Here is a 21,619-nt window from a genome sequence, read left to right as displayed (position 1 = left end):
ACCTTAGACATTAGAAAAGCCATAGAAATTTGTGGTGGCATCCAAGGACGACTCTGACACCCTCTTAAAGGAGGTTGTGTGTATAGAGCAAGGGGGATCTCAGGGTGGAGCAGGAGGATAAGAGGAGCCCTCTATCCTAGTCCCGGAGACCCCTGGAGGCCTCCCATGTGCTTTCGCTGCAGAAGCAGTGGATATCTGCCTCATCAAGGACATCGAGAACCGTATCCCGACTGCCAAGGAGATCACAAGGAAGATGAGTGCCCTTGGAGGCCGAGAACTCTGAGGTCAGTCCTTTCCTATTGGATTTCTCACAAGGGATTGAAGCAGCCCAGTACCCTGCTCATAGGGTCTGGTGACCTGGGAACTTAAGCCAGGAGCCCAGGGAAGCACTCAGAGACAAAAGGATTGTAGGAGGAGCTTCCTCTAGTTCTTAACTAGTTCCAGCCTTGGCTCCCAGCCCTCTCTTACACCAACCATCAGGGTTGCTTGTGAGTCCCATGTAGAGTTAAATTCTTCCTCACTCACTAGGTTGTTGGGGATTTCCCTGCTCACCTACCTAAAACTTTTCTATTCTTCAATTGTTAAATGCAAAACTGTGCTTAACCTCTATAAACTGCAAAATTTAAATTGGGTTAAGAATCTCCCTGAAAAGCTTTTATTAATTTAAAACTGTTAATGCTAAACAAGATGTAACTGTAAAGAACTTTGATGTTATGCTTGAACTCAGCTGCTATGTATGTCAATGTTGGTCTTTACACTGTTCCTGTGCCACTCTGCTTTTGGTTAAATAATATTGTTTCTCCCGATTTTTCTGCTCTCCCAAGAGCATGTTTCCCCTACATACATCATTCAGGCCTAATTTTACAAAACACAGAAGGGGGATTTGTAGGAGGACATTGTGACCCGAAAAGGTCAGTGAGCACAGGACTACAGTTGGTTGGATAATATTTGGAGGAGAATAACCAAATGGCTACCTTTTGTATACCTTATTGGATATCATCTGCATATGTATATGAGAACACCTGGTGGAATATACAAGACAAAAGGAGTTCCAAACAAGCATTAATGGTTTTGTTGATAAGCTCAGCACTTCCTCCCTTATCCTATATGACCCTCAGAGTATAAAGTCTGATGCTACTAATAAACCTCGGCTTTTGACCATCAGTCAGGGGTCCACGCGTGTTATTATCGGCTCCGTGCACCAAGTCCATCGCTGCGGGACAGCGACAAGATCAGATCTAAATGGATAACAGATCTAAACCTACATCCAGAAACCTTCAAACTTTTGGAAGAAAATGTTGGAAACACACTGGAACACTTAGGGGTAGGCCCTCACTTCCTAAAAAAGACTCCAAATGCAGTAGAAATCAAGACCAAAATAAACAATTGGGACCTCATCAAACTAAGAAGCTTCTGTACAGCTAGAGAAACAATCAACAAAGTAAAAAGGCAACCCACAGAATGGGAGAAGATCTTCGCACACGACATAGGTGATAGAGGGCTGATCTCCAGAATATACAAAGAGCTACAAAACAACCAAAATGTCAAAACAAACAAGCCACTCAAGAAATGGGCACGGGAAATGGGCAAACACTTCACAAAGGAACAAACCCAAATGGCAAATAAACATATGAAAAAATGCTCAAGTTCCCTGGCAATAAGGGAAATCCAAATTAAAACATCAATGAGGTACCACCTAACGCCAGTAAGACTGGCCCACATGAATAAAAGCACCAACAACACTTGTTGGCGAGGTTGCGGGGAAAAGGGATCCCTACTCCACTGCTGGTGGGGCTGCAGGTTGGTACAGCCTCTATGGAAATCAGTATGGAGAATATTCAAACAACTCAAATTCAACATACCGTATGATCCAGCAATAGCACTCCTAGGAATATATCCAGAACACTTGTTTTATGAGAAACCAACATGCACTCCTATGCTCATAGCAGCACAATCAGTAATTGCAAAAACATGGAAGCAACCAAAATGCCCATCAACAGAGGATTGGATAAGAAAGCTATGGTTCATCTACTCCATGGAATACTACTCAGCTATTAAAAAAACCAAAATGCAGTTCTTTGTGGCCAAATGGGCCAAACTGGAAACCATAATGCTAAGGGAAATGAGCCAATCCCAAAAGGTTAAATACCACATTTGCCTTAATTTAAGATGATATGATGTTATGTATAACATGTTATGTTTTGAATGTTATATGTTGTGTATAAACTAAAATTGAAGTATAGGTGAGGTGGTCACAGAAGGTGGCTGGGAACTCGCATTTACTTTTAACATATTGGTTACTCATTACTACGTCAATTAATTCCATAATGATGTAAATTTTTGCTGATGGTATGTTGGAGCTTTCAATTGACTGGGATGATACTCTGCTGGCTCTGTCTTCAGACCAGAGAGGGTATACCTAAGAAGCCGTTGAACTTGACTGGACAATAAGATGCTGGACTCTATGTTTGGTATATGCTTGCAATGGGGGAATCTCAACTGAACTTGAGCTGAATGGTTTATAACTTGAGTGAATGGTTTATAACTGCCTGACAGAAAACATGAAGACATTCATGACACACCACTTTTTTTTTTATTTATTATTTAACTTCATTAATTACATTGTATTATGTGACACAGTTACATAGATACTTGGGTTCTCCCACCCCTCCCCAAACCCTCCCACCATGGTGGATTCCTCCACCTTGTTGCATAACCACAGCTCAAGTTCAGTTGAGATTCCCCCATTGCAAGCGTATACCAAACATAGAGTCCAGCATCTTATTGTCCAGTCAAGTTCAACGGCTTCTTAGGTATACCCTCTCTGGTCTGAAGTAAACCATTCACTTTTATGGTACTGCCAGAGTTACTAATAAGTAAAAGGAGCAACAGCACCCTCCCCCCTTTTAAAGATCTATTTTTTTTTTTTTTAGAAAGGCAGATTTCCAGCAGAAGGAGAAACAGAAAGATCTTCCCTCTGCCGGTTCGCTCCGCAAGTGGCTGCAATGGCCAGAGCTAAGCCAATCCAAAGCCATGAGCCAAGAGCTTCTTCTGGGCCTCTCACACGGGTGCAGGGTTCCAGGGCTTTGGGTCATCCTCTACTGTTTTCCCAGGTCACAAGCAGGGAGCTGGATGGGAAGTGGAGCAGCCGCAACGTGAACCAGTGCCCATGTGGGATTCTGGTCCATGTAAGGCGAGTATTTAGCCACTAGGCTATTGTGCCAGGCCCAGGCCCTTTACTTCTAAGGGTAGCATTTGGTCCCTGGTAAGCCCTTTTCTACTTGAAGATGACTTTTTAATAGATGGAATGTATTTTGAAAGTGGGCCAACATATGGGTCATCAAAAAACATAAGTAAATACTTTGGTGAGAAAGAGATTGTTGGGAAAATTCTTGTTGATTAACATGTTCAGAGTATGATTTTTATTTTGGCTGAAGCATTGTAAGACAATATCCTTTTTATTCCAAAACCTTGTAGAATTATGTTTCCCATTTTGCAGAAGGCAGCGTCCTGGAGACCTTCAACTTTATTGAAGGTGTGGATGGCGTCTTACACGGGACCAGGTGTGCTCAGGGCTTCACTGAAGATGTGGATGGCGTCTTACGCGGGGTCAGGTGTGCTCAGGGCTTCACTGACGGTGTGGATGGCGTCTTACGCGGGACCAGGTGTGCTCAGGGCTTCACTGACGGTGTGGATGGCGTCTTACGCGGGACCAGGTGTGCTCAGGGCTTCACTGACGGTGTGGATGGCGTCTTACGCGGGGTCAGGTATGCTCAGGGCTCTACTGAAGGTGTAGATGGCGTCTTACGCGGGACCAGGTGTGCTCAGGGCTTCACTGAAGGTGTGGATGGCGTCTTACGCGGGGTCAGGTGTGCTCAGGGCTCTACTGAAGGTGTGGATGGCGTCTTACACGGGGTCAGGTGTGCTCAGGGCTTCACTGAAGGTGTGGATGGCGTCTTACGCGGGGTCAGGTGTGCTCAGGGCTTCACTGACTGTGGATGGCGTCTTACGCGGGACCAGGTGTGCTCAGGGCTTCACTGAAGGTGTGGATGGCGTCTTACACGGGGTCAGGTGTGCTCAGGGCTTCACTGACGGTGTGGATGGCGTCTTACACGGGACCAGGTGTTCCTGCGCTGTCACTCTTGGACTTTGTCTCCTCTCCCAGCTCACTCAGCATGCCATTCTGCTGCCCGCAGTCTGCTTTGGTTTCTAGGCATGCTTCTGTCTCAGGATCTTTGCACAATTTGCCTCCCTTCCTAGACTGTTCCAGATACTCAAACGACCACTTCCCTCTCCTCTAGATCTCTGTTCAGATGAACCAAATGCTTCAGAATGAAGTGGACCTTGGCCGTGGTGATGAACAGTGCAGGTGCCCTCTGCCGTTTTTTGATGTACCGTGCTTTAACTATTAGAAATGTACCTGTTACATTTGTTTTTATTCTTTTCCTGCTGGTATAAATGCCCAAATCCTGGGCACTTGTTTTGTTCTGTGATATGCAGCAAGTGCCTAGAACAATTCTGGACACATGGTAGATTGTCAGTAAGTTTTTTTAAATGATTAGATGAGCAAGCCATGTCGTTTTTCATCAAATCACAGTTAATGTTTATTACTGTGACTGCTAGTAGATTGATGTAATGAACATCTGTAAGTACAGCTTTGGAGAAGTACCACTGTACAACATTCTCAGTTTGTGTGTTGGGTGGCTGGGCTGACCATGGGCGGCAGGTGCAGCACTGGTATTACTGTCATTCTCAGTTTGTGTGTTGGGTGGCTGGGCTGACCATGGCGGCCAGCGCAGCACTGGTGTTACTGTGGTTGCAGTTGTGCGTTCCCTGTGTGTCTGGCAGCAGTTATCTTTCAGTTGTACCAGGACTGTTCTAAGCATGCAGTTTGTATGAAGTATGTTCACATTGTGGTGAGGTGGGTCTCTAGAATGTACATGTTGCCAGTTTGTGAGGACTGTTGGGCAGCGGTGCCCCTTCGCTCCAGCCACCAGCACTCGCTGTTTTCTTGTTCTGTTTGTTTGGTGTTAGAAACTTCATGGAGGCGGAGTCCTTCGTGGTTTGTCTTTTGTGACTGACTTGTCTCACGTAATATCTTCGAGTGTATCCATGTCGTAGCGTGTCAGCATTTCCTTCCTAAGTGGTGGCAGTCCAGGGCTGCGCATCCCCCATTTTGTTTGTTGTGTTGTCTGTTGAGGTGTTTCCTCTTGGCTGCTGTGACCAGGGCCGTGCAGGTGCATCTCTGAGACTTTCCACTCTTTTCCTGACATCTCTCAAACTTTTAGGGGCAGGGAACCTTTTTTTCTGCCAAGGGCCATTTAGATATGAGTAGCATCATTCATGGGTCATACAAAATTATTCACTTAAAAATTAGCCTGTTAGGGCGCGGATTGTGGTGTGGCCCACGTCCTGTACGAGCTGCTCCACTTACAGCCCAGCGCTCTGCAGTGTGCTTGGGGACGGAGAAGATGGCCAACAGGCTTGGGCCTTCGTCGGTCATGTGGATGCCTGGCCCCGACCTGGCTCAGCCACTGCAGCCGTTCGGATAGTGAGCCAGCAGATGGGAGAGCTCTGTGTCTCTAACACTGTGTCTGCACTTCTGCCTTTTAAGTACATAAATAAAATTAGCCTGTTACAGTTTGACTGGATTTTGCTTCCCACCTGTGATTGCCTTGATGGGCCACACCAAATGACTGTGCAGGGCTGATAAGGCTTGTGGGCTGGCTGTTCCCATCCCTGCAAAGGACCCAAGCCCAACAGGCATTTTCATTCTTAGTTACACTCCTGTCTTAATTTTCTTTTTTTTAAGATTTATTTATTTTTTTTATTACCAAGTCAGATATACAGAGAGGAGGAGAGACAGAGAGGAAGATCTTCCGTCCAATAATTCACTCCCCAAGTACCACAATGGCCGGTGCTGCTCCAGTCCGAAGCCGGGAACCAGGAACCTCTTCCGGGTCTCCCAGGCGGGTGCAGGGTCCCAATGCATTGGGCCGTCCTCAGCTGCCTTCCGGACCACAAGCGGGGAGCTGGATGGGAAGTGGAGCTGCCGGGATTAGAACTGGCGCCCATATGGGATCACAGCGCGTTCAAGGCGAGGACTTTAGCTGCTATGCCACGCCGCCGGGCCCTCCTATCTTAATTTTCAAAAACTTTTTTTTATAGTAAAATTCATATTTTAGTGTAAACTGTGGAAGTGTACATAGCTTGCATGTCAGCTGTGGAAAACTGCCCATCAAAGTGGAACAGACTTCTTGAAAAATTGAATTAGAGCTCATTGTATGATGTTCAGATTCTTGGGAGCTGTGAGTGGTCTGAATGGTAAAATGGAATTCAAGCAATAATTGCATCGTGAAGACAGAAGAAAGGAAGTATTTCAAGACAGAAGCGTTGAGAGCAGTATGGAGCAGTGCTGGCCAGGCAGAGGGGGTGATTGGAAGTGCCGGCTGGTTTCCCAGTGAGGTTGCCCATTCTTTGCAGGAGCGTGGGGATGGGGTCTTGGTGTTAGAGGCTGGTGGTGGGCGGGGGATGAGTTGAAGGCCTGTGGGAAGGATGCAGTTGAAGGAGACCCGGACTGTGTGACGTTGTGTTCTCAGGAGGTTGGGGGGCGGCCCTGGTAGGGGAGGTTCACCGTGGAGACTGGAGAAAGGAAATGAGGTTGGCTGTCACACTGGACAGAGTGTGGCTGGTAGTTTGGGGCTTGGAAAGATCCAGGAATTCCTCACTGCAGCTTGCATGTTCTCTCCAAATGAGGAGAGGGTTCGTCTGTTGGTAATTATGAGTTAGGAAGGGCAGTTACAGCTGCGAGGAGGAGTGAGTGGTTGACGTGGTCATTGAGGAGCGTGGTTGCCGGCGTTTTGAAAGGACTGACAACATGCACTGCCACTATGTGGAGCGTGGTAAGCTTCAGGAAGGCAGCAGGCACTTGGATTAAAAAGCCTTTTGTCTAATTGTACAAATGGACCGTCTCTCAAGTACAGTGGATAGTGCCAGTTGTGGTTTCCCAGGAGCTTGTGGCCACGTACAGTGAGGGCTGGGCAGTGCCAGTGCCTCGGAGGCCTTTGATGTGGGAAGGACTTCAGATGAACGCCTGTGTGGTGTGTGAGAAAGGCTTTTCTCTCAAGGGGTGGAGAGAATATGTGGGAATGGTCAGCAGTCCTGTTTATCCAGAGTTATCCTTCAATCAGTGGGTTTCTGATAGTGTAAGACATAACTAGAGAAGTTTATGACTTTTAAGAAAGAAAACTTCATGAGGCTGTAGGCCCGACTGTAGCGTGAGCGCATGCCTGTTTGGGGCGAGCTCAGTCACTAGTCGGGCAGATCAGAATCAGCTTCCTGCTTTGCAATTTCCCGGCTTGGGAGTGATGAATTCGTGGCGTTCAGTGAGCAAAAGGGTCATTGTTGTAATCCATTCAAGCTTTTTTCCTCTCTTTTCAGCAGATTAGAAAAAAAATTCCAAATTTGAATTCAGGACTTGAAAAATGCCAGTTGTCTAAATACAGTACCATATTGTGATAAATATAGCTATTGAAATTTAAAAATCTATTCACAAAACTTTATTTTAATATTCATAACAGAACTTTTTTGGAATGTTATCTGAAAAACAGAGGAACATTTTATCATCAGAGCTGACTATTAATTAGGGTATTGTTTCAGATATAAAAGTTGATCTGCCACTGAAGTTCTATTTGAATATGTATAGTTTGAAGCTTGCTTTGTGTATTTAATAACTTCAGTACCATAATTACTCTGTTTACAATTAAATTTTGGTGAATATGCTAATAGAGAATATCCCAGTGAGTGGTTTCAGCGAAGGGCAGTATCGATTTGCATCTTGATGTGCTTTTCAGTTGCATCTGCATTTCATTTCATATCAAAGGGAAAAGGAAGTGGTCAGGTTATGTAACAGATCATGTGATGGTAAAACTTCGCTTTGAAACCTCTCTGTTGCCTTGGTGACTAGAGCAGCAGATTTGAGCCACGTGGGTTGAAGCTGGCGCGAAGGTTTGCATGTAAGGTTTGTGACCTCCAGTGCATTCGTCAATGGAAACTTTAATGTAGTATTGGTTTCATTATTAAAAGAAACTTAAAATTATTGAAAAAGTTCTAACAATTGTAAAATCCTAAAAATTAAAAAAAAAAAGTCCTAAACATTGTTTAATTGAAGTTGGTATTGTTAGCTCTCTGGAACACTCACCAACTTACTAAGGTAGATTCTTGTGGGTATGCTTTTTTTTTTCCTAGCCTAGACTTAATGGCTTAGAGTAGTTCTTTTCAGAAATTGCTTGAAAGGCAGTGAGGGGAAGTGACACAGAATCCATATTCTCAGAAACCAGGAGACTGTATAACGCTAGGAAGTTCCCCTGGGGGAGAAGAGGGGTGCAGAGAAGGGACCCTGAGGGCTGGCTGGGCTTCCTCCACCAGTGACCCTTCTGTTAGTGAAACCTGTGACTTGGGCTGCTCCAGGAGCCAGAAAAGCCAGATGCTGTGGTGCAGGCTCCCTGAGGGATGCCCGATTGGTCCCCAATGGAGCCAGGAGTAGAGGGAGAGTGGGAGGGGCCGGCTGGCTCCTCTGTAGTAACCCTCTTGGAGCACTCAAGGGGTCTCAAGAAAATGACCACCCAAGGGCATTGGCCCACTAAAGTTCTTTTTTTTTTTTTTTTTTTTAAGATTTTATTATTATTGGAAGGCCGGATATACAGAGAAGAGGAGAGACAGAGAGGAAGATCTTCCATCCGATGATTCACTCCCCAGGTGAGCCGCAAAGGGCCGGTGCGCGCTGATCTGAAGCCGGGAACCTGGAACCTCTTGCAGGTCTCCCACGTGGGTGGAGGGTCCCAAAGCTTTGGGCCGTCCTCGACTGCTTTCCCAGGCCACAAGCAGAGAGCTGGATGGGAAGTAGAGCTGCGCCCATAGGGGATCCCGGGGCTTTCCCGGACCACTAAAGTTCTAACGCCCTCCCTTTAGGTTCCTCCTACCCCTAAAGGTACTACCACCTCCCAGTAACACCCTACTCGGGACCCTTAGGGGTATACAGACACAGCACTTTGGAGAGAATAGTAGGTGTTGGCAGGAAGTGTGATGGTCTCACTTGTGCGCTTGATCAGTCTGTTGGCTCCGATGCTTTGAGATGCTTGAACTAGTAAACATCTTCCCTTTTCAGGATCATTTTGGGTTTGTGCAGGTGGGAAAGGGTTACTGCAGACACAGCAGGGGAAGGGGCTGCTTTCAGTGTTGCAGAGGGCTTGCTTGCTTGTTGGGGTGGGTTGTCTTGGGTAAAATGATGCTAGCCTGCGATCCACGAGCCAGCAATGAATTTGACAAGAGAAATGAAACTATTTGGAAGAGATGAAAATAAAAATGAAAACATCAGAACACATGGGATGCAGCAAAAACAGTATAGAGAGGGTTATTGATCTTACAATTTGCACGAAGGCTGCGTTATATCAGAGAGAGCATATGGTATTTGTCCTTTTGGGATTGACTTATTTTACTTGGCACGATGGTCTCTAGTTGGGACCATCTAGTTGCAAATGGTATAATTCCATTCTCTTTAATGACTGAATAATATTCCATGGAGTAGATATACCACAGTTTCTTTAACCACTCCTCTTTGGACGGGCATCTGGATTGTTTCCATGTCTTTGCTACTATAGATTGTGCTGCTGTAAAAATAGGATTACAGATGCCCTTCTCATGCAGTTTTCATTTCCTTTGGAGCGGGATAGCTGGGTCAGATGGCAGGTTTGTTTGCAGGTCTTAATTCTTAAGGTGTGGCTGCATGCTGTAGGTACTCCCCTGTGAATTTCTTTGGTTCTGCAGTAGAGAGCTTCTTGCTTCCACTCGTCTTCAATGGGTGGGTTCCTGGGGAGGCGCTCCAACCCACCAGTTCTGTGCAGACTTCCTTGTCACCTGCCTCTGTTGGCTCCTACTTGTAGAGACTTCTGTGGGTCCCCTTCCCTAGCCTTGGAGGCAGGCAAGCACTGCTTCTTGCATGGGCTCGTCTTGGATTCCTTGTCTCTTTCCTCTGTTAGTAGCTGACCACTGTTACTGACTTGGGTGAGATTCTTCTGGGGTTGTGGTGCAGTGGGTCAAGGTGCTGTTTGTTTGCTGGCTTCCCATAGTGCAGTGCTGGTTCGAGTCCTGGCTACTCTGGTTGCAGTCTAGCACTCTGCTGATGCAAAGACGGGAAAATGGTTCAGAGCGTTTGGGCCCTTGCTGCTGACATCGAGGCCCGATGGAGCTCCTGGTCAGCCTGGCCCAGCGCTGGCTGTTGCGGCCAGTTAGGTAGTGCAGCAGTGGATGGGAGATCTTAAGAAAAAAGAAGAAAAGAAAAATAAATTATTGTGTTTAAATCACTTTTATTTAAGCATTTTCTTTTTATTTGGGAATTAGAGTTACGGAGACAGAGATCTTGCATGTGCTGTTTCATTTCGCAGAGTGCTGCAGCAGCTGGAGCCAGGAGCCAGGAACTTGTTGGTCTTCCTTGCGGGAGCAGGGGCCCAAGGCCTTGGGCCATCCTCTGCTGTTTTCCCAGGCTGTTAGCAGGCAGCTGACTGGGAAATGGAGCAGCCAGGACTTGAATCGGCACCCATATGAGGTGCTGGCACAGAGATGGAGGATTAGCCTGTCATGCCATGGCGTTGGCCCCACTTGTATATTTTCTGTTTCTTCCATGGACCTTGACTGTTACACCACTTTTTTTTTCAATAAATAAAATAGATTGAAATAAATCTTGCGTGTGCAGCATGATGGATTTTTTATAAAGTGTGTGTCAGGCTGGGGCATGGAGCGCTGCCCTGTGCTTGCCACCGTCTTCCAGTCCTAGTGCATTGAGGATGGCATGGCATGGGTGACTTAGGAGAAAATTCACCAGTCTGCCAGTGGGGAGACTGCTCTAGGGGCTGCTTTGGGGAAAGAAGTCAGTCCAAGTCTTAATTAATCATTACAATTAGTTTCAATTAGTGGGCTACAAGAATAAACTAAAAAGGAAAGCCAGCAGCTTTATTTGGATGAAAAATACTTTGTATTGACCACAATTTATATTGAGCCAGACTGTTTCACTTAAAATATGCTAGGGTTTTGGACCTTTCTTGAAAGGAATCACAGAAAGACACGAAAGATGGCCCAGTAACTTTTGGGCTCCAGAAAGAGAAAAGCTTTGAGCCGTAGCAGTCAGCCTTGCGGTAGGACAGGCTAAGCTGTCACTGCAGCGCTGGTGTCCAGGGGTGTCAGTGTGAATCCCGGCTGCTGCTCAGGGTTCTGGGAAGGCAGCTGGAGGGACTGTGGACATGGTCTTGGGTCCCTGCCGGGCCTGCAGAGATCCGGAAGTTCCTCATCTGCCTTTGGCTGATCCAGCTGCAGCTGTTAGTTACTGGAGTAATTGACTAGTGCGTAGAAGATTCATTCATTCTCTCTTTTCTCTCTCTCCATCCTCCCCTCCCCCTCCATCTTCCTCTTCTAAAACCCTGCCTTTCAAATAAATAAAATCTTTTAAAAACTTACTATTATTTTTTAAATATTTATTTTTTATTTTTGTTGGAAAGTCAGAGAGGGGAAGAGACAGAGAGGAAGATCTTCTGTCCAATGATTCACTCCCCAAGTGACCACAATGGCCAGAGCCGCGCCGATCCGATGCCAGGAGCCCGCAGCTTCTTCCAGATCTCCCACGTGGGTGCAGGGGCCTTGGGCCATCCTCAGCTGCTTTCCCAGGGCACAAGCAGGTAGCTGGTTGGGAAGCAGGCTGCCGGAATTAGAACCAATGCCCATATGGGATCCTGGCATGTGCAAGGCGAGGACTTTAGCTACTAGGTTACTGCGCCGGGCCCAGAAACTTATATATAGTTTTTTTTTTTTTAATTGAAAAGTCAGATCTACAGAGAGAGAAAGAGAGAGAGAGATTGATTGACTGATTGATTTTCCATCCGCTGGCTCACTCCCCAAGTGGCTACAACGGCTAGACCTGTATCAGACAATGTTGGGTCTCTCCTGGCTTCTCCTGGGTCTGCCACTTAGGTGCAAGAGCTCAAAGCCTTGGGTATTGTCTGCTGCTCTGCCAGACCATTAGCAGAGAGCTGGATTGAAGGAGGAGCGTCCAGGACTTGAACCTGTGCACACAAGGGATGCTGCTGCCACTGCTGGCCCCTGTGCTAAAATAAGCATGTTTAGTCACAGATGTTATCATGCATTGGAAAACTAAATTATTTTCTTGGAAATAATTGCATAGATCATTTTATTTATTGTCTCCAAAGTAAGGAGATAATCAGATAGGATTTGAACTGTTATAAATCGGAATGAACAGATGTCGTTTGTGTAAGGAGTAGGTGGGTGTTTGGGCTGTGTCTCTTACACAGAGCTGCCCTTGGAGAGAACCGTTTGGAACCCTTGGAAGGTTGTGAGTATTGCTTTGTTTTTCATTGCAGTGAAAATGCCTCGTGTGAAAGCAGCTCAGGCTGGAAGACAGGGCCCTGCGAAAAGGCGTCTCGCAGAACAGTTTGCAGCTGGGGAGGTCATGACTGACTTGTCCAAGAAGGAATGGAAACTAGGACTGCCCATTGGCCAGGGTGGCTTTGGGTGTATCTATCTTGGTGAGTACATGGCCACTCCACTTGTCCTTGTAGAGTTACACGCTTTCTTACCAACATGGTTAGCGCTGCTGCAAGCTGTTCCTGGTGACCTGTGGTCAGTGCTGTGTGATTCGGCAACAGTGCGTCTCTGACATGAACGTGAATGGTTCTGGGCGACTCAGGGTACAGCAGTGAAAAGACCTCTGGTGTCCTTCCTGAGCACCGGTTGTAAGGTATTCCATAGAATTGGTTGCTTTTGAGATCCAAAGAAAGCAACGAACCCCTCCCCTCCCCTCCCCTCCCCTCCCCTCCCCTCCCCTCCTGCAGTTAGGGCTCCCTCTGTGTTAGCCTGGAGTGGGGGTTTTCAGACCTTTTGCAGATGCTACTCCTTTGTCTTTCGGTAGAAGCCTGATAACCATAGTGGGCTTAGGAGAATGAGCTAGAACAACCTAGAGACTGTGTATTAGCTCTCATCGCATGTGCTTTCACTAGCACATGTATCTTAAAATTTTTGGAAGATCCAGTTTGTAGCTCTGAAGTTCTGTAGGTTAATTAGACTATTGGGTAAAAAAATATTTCACCTGATTTCTTCTGAAGCTGCTTCACCAAGAATATCTTTAGATCTAAAACACATGTCATGTTTGCTTTCAGTGTTGCTCTCTGACTTTTCCATTCTGTCCTTATGCCACTTGTAATCTTGATTTTGTGAAGTTATTTATAAAATTTATTTTTAGCTTTGAAATTCTTATTTCAAGCAAGAATCTTATAATACTTCCTGTGCAGCACGGTTCAGTGTACCCTGGAAGCCTGTGAGAAGCACAGGTTCTTAGGTCCTGTTTCAGTCGTAAGATCGGGACCAGCGATGTGCTTGAGGAAATCCTCCAGATAATTCTGATGTGTGCATAAGCTTGAGAACCACTGGCACAGGTGGCATGGCCAGGCGGCCCTTGCCCAGCGAGGTCCCGGCTGGCCTCCTCCGGGAGAGGTGGGCACAGTGGCATGGCCGGGCAGCCCTTGCCCAGTGAGGTCCTGGCTGGCCTCCTCCAGGACTGAGCTGGAGCCTCTTGAACTGTCTTTGTGAGATGTCAGTGCTTTATTTTATACTTGCCTCCTGGAGGCCTGTGGCCTCTGCCGTGGGAGTGCTTATTCTACAGTGTATCTCTCTGTGTCCACCTGTGGCCTCTGCCGTGGGAGTGCTTATTCTACAGTGTATCTCTCTGTGTCCACCTGTGGCCTCTGCCGTGGGAGTGTTTACTATACAGGGTATCTCTCTGTGTCCACCTGTGGCCTCTGCCGTGGGATTGTTTACAGGGTATCTCTCTGTGTCCACCTGTGGCCTCTGCCGTGGGAGTGTTTACTCTACAGGGTATCTCTCTGTGTCCACCTGTGGCACTGTTAGTAAGTTGAGAAGACTGCGTTAAGCGCTGATGTTGTTTCTTTCCTGCCGTGGAAGTTGCCTCTGCAGTCTTGCAGGACAGTGTTCCTTTGCCCGCGGTGTCGCCCTACTTCCCTCCTGTTCTCGGTTGCCTTGTAGGTATTATGGCTAGCTTTCCTTTTGTGGCTTACTTTTCATTTTGTATTATCTCTCTGACGTCATTGAGCCTCCCAGTTCCTTTTCTCTTGACTTCTGTGTCTTTGTAGCTTAGGACCTGCTCCCTGAATCCTGACCGTGAACTGGTGGCTGAAGCTCGGAGGTGCCATGTGCAGGCCCGAAGGTGACAGCAGCGTTCAGTCCTGGCCTCTGATCAGAAAGGGATTATCTGAGTGCATGACATCCCTCTCAAGGGAGAAATGGGGAAGACATGCTTTTATTTTAAGATTCTTAAAACAGATTTATTTATTTTACTTGAAAGAGTTACAGGAAAATAGCAGGAAAGACAGAGATTTTCCATCCAATGGTTCGCCCTGCAAATGGCCACCACTGCCAGGGCTGGGTCGGTGCGAAGCTGGGAGCCGGGAGCTTCTTTCAGGTCTCTAATTTGAGTGCCTGGGCCTGAGGCCTTGGGCCGTCCTTTGCTGCTTTCCCAGGTCATCAGCAGGGAACTGGACCAGAGGTGAAGCAGTGGGGACCAAGCCAACACCACGTACGATGCTGACGCTGCACACATCCCAGACGCCTGCTGTTCTTTGTGGTGGAGACATTGAAAATCTTCTCTTCTAGACATTTGGAAATATAAATTGCTGTCATGGTTATTCTGCTGTGATATAGAAATTAAAAGTTATTCCTTCTGGGCCTGACATGAGGGCTTAGTGGCTAAATCCTCACCTTGCAAGCACCAGGATTCCATATGGGTGCCAGTTCATGTCCTGGCTGTTCTATTTCCCATCCAACTTGTGGTTTGTGGCCTGGGAAAGCAGTGGAGGATGGCCCAAAGTCTTGGGACCCTGCACCTGCGTGGAGACCTGGAAGAAGCTCTTGGCTCCTGGCTACAGATCAGCTCAGCTCTGGCCAATGCAACCATTTGGGGATTGAACCAGTGGATGGAAGATCTTTCTGTCCCTCCTCCTCTCTGTAAATTTGCCTTTCCAATAAAAATACATAAATCTAAAAAAAAAAAGTAAAGCAAAGGAAGTGACTGCTCTTGCTCAGCTGTGTGCTGTGCTGGTTAGCTGTCCTGTGTCTGTACCTCCTTTGCAGCCTCCCAGGCTGTGAGAGCCACTCTTCTGTTGGCTCTGGCTAAGCAGTGCACTCTGTAGCTTCCATGTCTAAGTGAGGCTGAGAGGTATTTTGACTTCCTATTCACTCAATGTTATGCCCTCTAGTTTTGTGTTGGTGCAAATGACACAGTTTCATGATTTTTTTATGCCTGAATAATATCTCGGTGTGTACATACCTCATTTCCTTTATCCATTCATCCTTCAGTAGACAGCTGACTGATAGCATAGCTCGACTGTTGGGACTAGTGCTGTAATATCCATGGGACTGTAGGCAGGGATCTAATGGTTTCCTGTGCTTTGCATATACCTAGTAATGAGATCACTAGATTAATGTTAGAGGGATTTCTGATTGTGGGAGGAACCTCTCTAACGTTTTCCGAAACAACTGTACCATTTACGTTCTTGCCAACAGTGTATGAGAGTTCCTCTGAGATCTTGAGTTTATAGGGTGCTTCTTTTTCTTCATTTTGACAAAAATGCATTTAGGGCAGGCAGTATACGTTTATAGCGTTGTGTTTACCCTTCTGTAATACTTTCCACACTGCATCAGTATTACTTGTCTTTCTTCCCAGGCGAGTGTGTGCTGCCTGATGAGGTCCGTCCGCTTGCTTCTAGGGCCTGGCAGGACGTGCTGTTGGGATGAATGACTGAGACTGCCCCCTCCCCCACGCTTCCCTGTTTGAATTGTGCAGAGTTATTGGGATACAGTCTTCCTTTCAGAGCTGTGTTATTACTAATTCAGTGTTGGAATGACATTCCCTGGGCCATCTGTAAGGAGCACAGACCTCTTCATCGGCCTGGACTGGCCACTCCTAGGAGCTGATGTTTCTTCTTTAGTTTGAGTTGTTGAGGCTGCAGCCCTCCGAAATGCTGCAGCTTCTCAGCTGGTCGGTGGTCTTGTGCTTCCGTGGCGGTCCCCTTCAGCTCTTCAACTTCTCATGTGAGATGCCTTGGGGCTCAGTCGAGGATTGCTGCTTTCACTGTCTGCTCTCCTTCCCCAGGGCCTCTCTCCCAGTCTCCTGGCTCTGTGGACGCCTCTCACTGGTTGTTGTCCAGCTTACACCATTCTCTGTATAACTGCTCTGGCCTCTTAGCGTGTCGACTTGGCTGTTGAATAAACCCCTCACACTTCCGATGGGCAGCTCCTCCTCCGCTTTTCTCCGTGTTCTAAGTGGCGACTGCTGTTTCCCATTGCTCAGGCCTGAGCCCTGCAGACATCCTGAGAGTTTACCAGCCCACCAGCCAATCTGGTTGTCTCTTCTTTGAATGTCCATCCACAGTGTGACGGCCCATCACCACCTTGTTTGTTACCTTTGTGTTTCGGATGTCACCATCTTCCACTTGGGGTGCTGTTGCAGCCTCCTACCTGGTCTGTTTGCTTTTGTCCTGTGCCCCAAATACACGCAGCAGGCCGAATAAGTCTATAAAAATCCCAGTCTGATCTCAGCACTCCTCCTCTGAAAGTTTTGCAGTGGCTTCCCGCTCACCCCCACTCGTGGGAACGGTCAAGCCTGTAGATTACCTGCTGAGCCCATTCCCCTCTTCCTTCTGCCTTTCATGCTAATGTTACCTTCCACCTCACTTTTTCTCCAGCCGATCCTTTGGCTCGCTGGCTTTCCCGGCATGTGGCCCGTGTATCCACACGGGCGCCTTTGCTGCTGTGCCTGGAATGCTGTTCACCCGGTGCTTAGTGAGTTTGTTCTCTCATTGCTCCAGTACTACCCTGTCACTGAGAGTCTGACTTGAAGTACTGCCTTTCTTTCCCATTCGGCTTTTCCTCTGAAGCACTTAGAGCACCCAGATATGCTTCATTATTTGTTGTCTGTGTCCTAGTATAGAAATGTAGATTCCTCAGTGTAAGGATGGGTTGGCGTAGCTGGTGGTGCTACAGCTTTAAAAGCCTAGTCGGCATCCTCTGTTGGAGTGCTGGTTCCAATCCTGGCGATCCAGCTTCCTGCTGCTGCAGTGGGAGGTGATCGGCTGGGAGACTGGCCCCCCGGCCGGCGTGTCTGGGTCCTGGCTGGAGCCTGGCTGTTGCACCTATCTGGGCAGTATCGATGGGGGATCTCTTTCCCTCTGTTTCTGCCTTTAGGGTAGACAAGTGGTAAAAACAAACACAACTCCGCAAAATTATTGTCTCCTAGAAGCTAGTAGGTATTTGGTAGATTTTTCTCCCTCCCTCCTACCTCCTCCCTCCCTCTCTCCTTTCCTCCCTCCCTTCTTCTGCAGAGGTAGAGATAGGGAGAGAGAAAGGTGTCTGAGAGACAGAGATTGATCTTCCATCTGCTGATTCCCTCCCCAGATGACCTCAGGCCAGCTGGCGCTGGGCCAGGAGCTTCTTCCAGGTCTCCCATGTGGGTGACCAAGGACCATCCTCTGCTGCTTCCCTAGGCACAGTAACAGGGAGTTGGATCAGAAGTGGAGCAGCCCAGATTCAAACCAGCACCCATTTGGGATGCTCATGTCACAGGCAGTGGCTTAATGTGCTACACCACCATGCCATCCCTTGGCAAATATTTGTTTGGTGAATAAGAGCAACCTTGCATTTCCATCTCAGAATTGTAGCACAGCTGTGTTTCTTTGTTTGCATGAAATGAATGACTGCCACTTTAAAATTATTCTGCATGGTAGTTATACATCCTAATGCTAATAACTTGAACTACTTATTCTAGATGAAGTTTTTTCCAAACTGTTGTGTTTTGAAACTTGGGCCTTCTCTTCTTTTCACTCTCCGGGTAATCCTCCTGAAAAGGATTCTGAAGTTTGTTAAATTTAAGAAATTGCATCATTCATTATCCTCTGGATAATTTTATAATTTACATTAGCATATCAAAGAGTGAGGACTTTTGAATTAAAGAAATCTTTAACTTTTTAAACTCAGTTTGCTATACTTAATTGATGATCAAATTGAAGAAGCTAGGAATTGTAAGATGTATTTGAATTTCAGATTGTTAAATCATGAACAACAAAGTTTAAATTTGATGAAATACATTGTGATGATATCCTAAAACATGTATTAAGTAACTAAAGTGCATTCAGGAATTACAGAAATGCAATTCTAAGAATTAACGTAATGTTTATATTAGCCTTACTTTTTCTGATAATAGTTTCATTTTTTTAAACAGCTGATACAAATTCTTCACAATCAGTTGGCAGTGATGCACCCTGTGTTGTGAAAGTGGTAAGAAAATATTTTAGCTAATTTTTTTCTCAATGGAAGTTAGGATTGTATTTTGTATTTATTTTGTAAAACATCTTTTTTTAAATTAAATCATAAGGCATTGCAGTTTTAATTGTGTCTCATAAGTATTTAATGATACGCAAAAGTAGCTGTAAGAGTTTGAAGTAAGCTCGGGGAACGGGGGTGGCCCTGGTGTGAGCGTGAGGACTGTTGCAGAGCTGTGCTCACGGGCCCACAGGCGGTAGCTTCTTTCCACAGACGAGATACCTGTCACGTGTATATGCTACAAGATCAGGCTAACAATGTATTTTTAGTATATTCTGTGTTTGCTTCTGGACTTGAATTTGGCCAGTTTTTTTTTCTTCTGAATTCTAGTTTTATTTGCATACCTTTGCATTTAGTAAAATGAATTTTGTTGTTGTTATTATTGAACCTTTGTTGGTCTGCTGATTGTTGAAATCAGTTTGAAATTATTAAGTATACTATGAATAGTTTGGTCAACTTATATTGGTAAACTAAAACATATTTTAGCTTTTAGTTAGTTATACTTAAAAAAAAAAAGATTTATTTAAAAGGCAAAATTGGAGAGAGAGAGGTCTTCTATTCGCTTGGCAGCTCCCCAGATGACTGCAGTAGCTGGAGCTGGGTCTGTGTGAAGCCAGGTGCTCGTTAAGGGTCCCCCACGTGGGTGCAGGGGCACAGGCACTTGGGCTGTGCTGCGCTGCTTTCCCAGCCCGTTGACAGGGAGCCAGTGGGAAGTGGAGCAGCTGGAGCTCAAGCCAGTGCGCGCACTGCAGGTGGAGGCTTAGCTGGCCCTGGCTGTCTTCTGTTTGCTAACATGTGAAATGTCCTTCCCCCTGCCTTGGTACATGTGAAGATCATGTTTTTGTTTAATAGATGAGCTAGCAAGATGTTAGTTTGACAATTAACAGCTGCTTTTTTGCTAATGGCTACATAACTCATCAATTTAAAGTATGAATTAAATTATGAGTTTGTTTTGTTTTACTGTTTTCAAAAAAATTGTTTAACCTGACCTTAATGTATTTAACCTTTTTGTAGTTGAGGCGTGATTGCTTACAGGAGTAGGCTCGCCTAAGTGCACATACCTGTGGGGACGTAAAGTGTCAAAGTCCCGGCATCTCTGTCTCCTCCTTGTTTCCATTCAGACCCGACTGCCCAAACTCCTGGGACCTTGCTTGTTTGAGTTTATGTTTTTAATTTTTGCTGTGTTTAGTTACTTGTATTGGTAGAATATTTAATTAGTGGTATTATGCAATCTGTACTATTGTTTCTCTGACTTATATTCAGCATGGTGTTTTAAACATTCATCCGTATGTTGGTCTATCTTTGTTCAGTTTTATTTATTTGTAACATTTGGGTTGCTTCTAATTTTGGGTTGTTATGACTAAAGCATCTATACATATTCTGGCTCAAGGTTTTTTTTTAATTTTTAATTTTTGTTGGAATGTCAGATATACAGATAGAGGGAGAGACAGAGAGCAGGATCTGCTATCTGTTGATTCACTTCCCAAGCGGCTGCAACAGCTGAAGTTATGACGATCTGGAGCCAGGAGCCTCTTCCAGGTCTCCCATGTGGGTGCAGGGTCCAAGGTTTTGGGCCATCTCTGACTGCTTTCTCAGACCACAAGCAGGGAGCTGGATTGGAAGCAGGGCTGCTGGGATTACAATCATTGCCCATATGGGATCCTGGCACGTTCAAGGCAAGGACTTCAGATGCTAGGCTACCGTGCTGGGCCCACAAGTGTTTGTAATAAAAATAAACACATATTTAAAACAAAGTCAGATATACAGAGAGGAGGAGAGTCAGAGAAGATGGTCTTCCATCCTATGATTCACTCCCCAAGTGACCATAATGGCGGGGGCTGAGCCGATTTGAAGCCAGGTCTCCCATGCGGGTGCAGGGTCCCAAGGCTTTGGGCCGGCCTCGACTGCTTTCCCAGGTGCTTTTATGGGTGTGAATTTCTGTGTCTTGTGTGAATACCTAGAAGCTGGGTTGCTGGTGTGGAGGGGAAGGTGTGTGTGTGAGGAGCCGGCAGAGCTCTGCCAGCGTGCACGAGGCTCTGGTTGCCGCCTTCGCCGGCGTCGGCGGCGGGGCTGGCGGGGCTGGCGGGGCTGGCGGGGCTGGCGGGGCTGGCGGGGCTGGTGGGCTTTGGGTCTCGCAGCGGGCTTGCAGCAGTAACTTTCTGCAGCCTCAGTTTGTGATTTTGAGCAGGTTTTTGCATTTTCTTGGTAATTCATGTGTTTTCCTTTGTGGCAGGTTTCATTGGTCTTTGCCTCTGTCGTCTCGAGGTGATGTCTGAGTCCTTTGCACCTGTGCACTGTGCGGCTGTCCCCGTGGGTGGAGGGAAGGCGTGCTTGTGCCGTGTCTTACCGGGTGACTAGTGTGTCATCCCGTCGTTTTGTGTCATAGAAGTATGTTCTCATGTTGACTGCTGTTTGTTACAAATAGCACTAGTTCAGCTATTTCTCAGTGTAACTTCACTTTCACTGCCCTTTTTACTTGCATAGTCGATAGCAGAGTGGATAGGCCCAGGTTCCTTGGATGTCTAAGGCACCTTGCCGCTTGTTTCCAAGCCGATCCCTGCCTCTGTGTCTCCTGACTGCTGATTTAGTTCTGTTCCATTATCTTTTTTTCTTCCCATTATTCTTTATCGCTCCTCCTCCTGTTGTCAGGATAGTGATAAATACCTCTCTTGCATTTGATATTTCAATAAATTTTTCAGCATTGTAGTTTTTGATCCTGGAATAATGTCACAAACAAAACTGTTAATTGGCTGTCTTTTTAGGAACTATTAATTTAGGTATCTGCCTTTCCTGAACTCTTTGAAACTCTTGCAGCATTCATTGAGCACATCTGGCTTCCAGTCTCACCCGTTAATGTTTTAGCTTTTTGTGTGTTGAATTTATTTTCCTAACTAGATTTTAAGTTATCTGATATTGAGGACATTATTTGCAACTTTGTTTTCCATTCAGACTGTAAATGCTCATCTATTCTCTTGAATACTTCTTAATCGTAATTTTCTACCGCATTTTAAAAGCCCTCATTGTGATTGTTCATTGCATTTGACTTCCTGATGCTGTCCACTTGTCTCACCTGCCTTGTGGAGAACAGGCTTGGTCCTTAACCATCAGGGGCTGGCTCTTCAGGATGGTTGTTTCAAGCACGGTCCTCTTCTGGGAAGTGTCCTAA

General features: G+C 46.2%; 1 protein-coding gene across 3 annotated transcripts in view; it reads left to right on the top strand.

Annotated features, from left to right (window-relative positions):
* The window catches only part of VRK1 (VRK serine/threonine kinase 1), a 75,237-nt gene that overhangs the window by 24,311 nt on the left and 29,307 nt on the right, over positions 1 to 21,619 (top strand). For 2 of the 3 annotated variants that reach the window (XM_058655351.1, XM_058655350.1), the window contains exons 1-3: positions 4,163 to 4,369; positions 12,426 to 12,590; positions 18,353 to 18,408. In XM_058655351.1, coding sequence (XP_058511334.1) covers positions 4,333 to 4,369; positions 12,426 to 12,590; positions 18,353 to 18,408 — 258 coding nt within the window. In that variant the 5' untranslated portion in view covers positions 4,163 to 4,332. Of the gene's footprint in view, positions 1 to 4,162; positions 4,370 to 12,425; positions 12,591 to 18,352; positions 18,409 to 21,619 lie in introns of those variants that run through there. The other variant, XM_012926744.3, reaches the window with a different exon arrangement.

The sequence above is a fragment of the Ochotona princeps genome, chromosome 26 (genome assembly GCF_030435755.1).
Source record: "Ochotona princeps isolate mOchPri1 chromosome 26, mOchPri1.hap1, whole genome shotgun sequence".
Lineage (NCBI taxonomy): Eukaryota > Metazoa > Chordata > Mammalia > Lagomorpha > Ochotonidae > Ochotona > Ochotona princeps.
The sequence above is the reverse complement of the archived record's forward strand: the minus strand, read 5'-3'. Positions and strand labels throughout refer to the sequence as shown.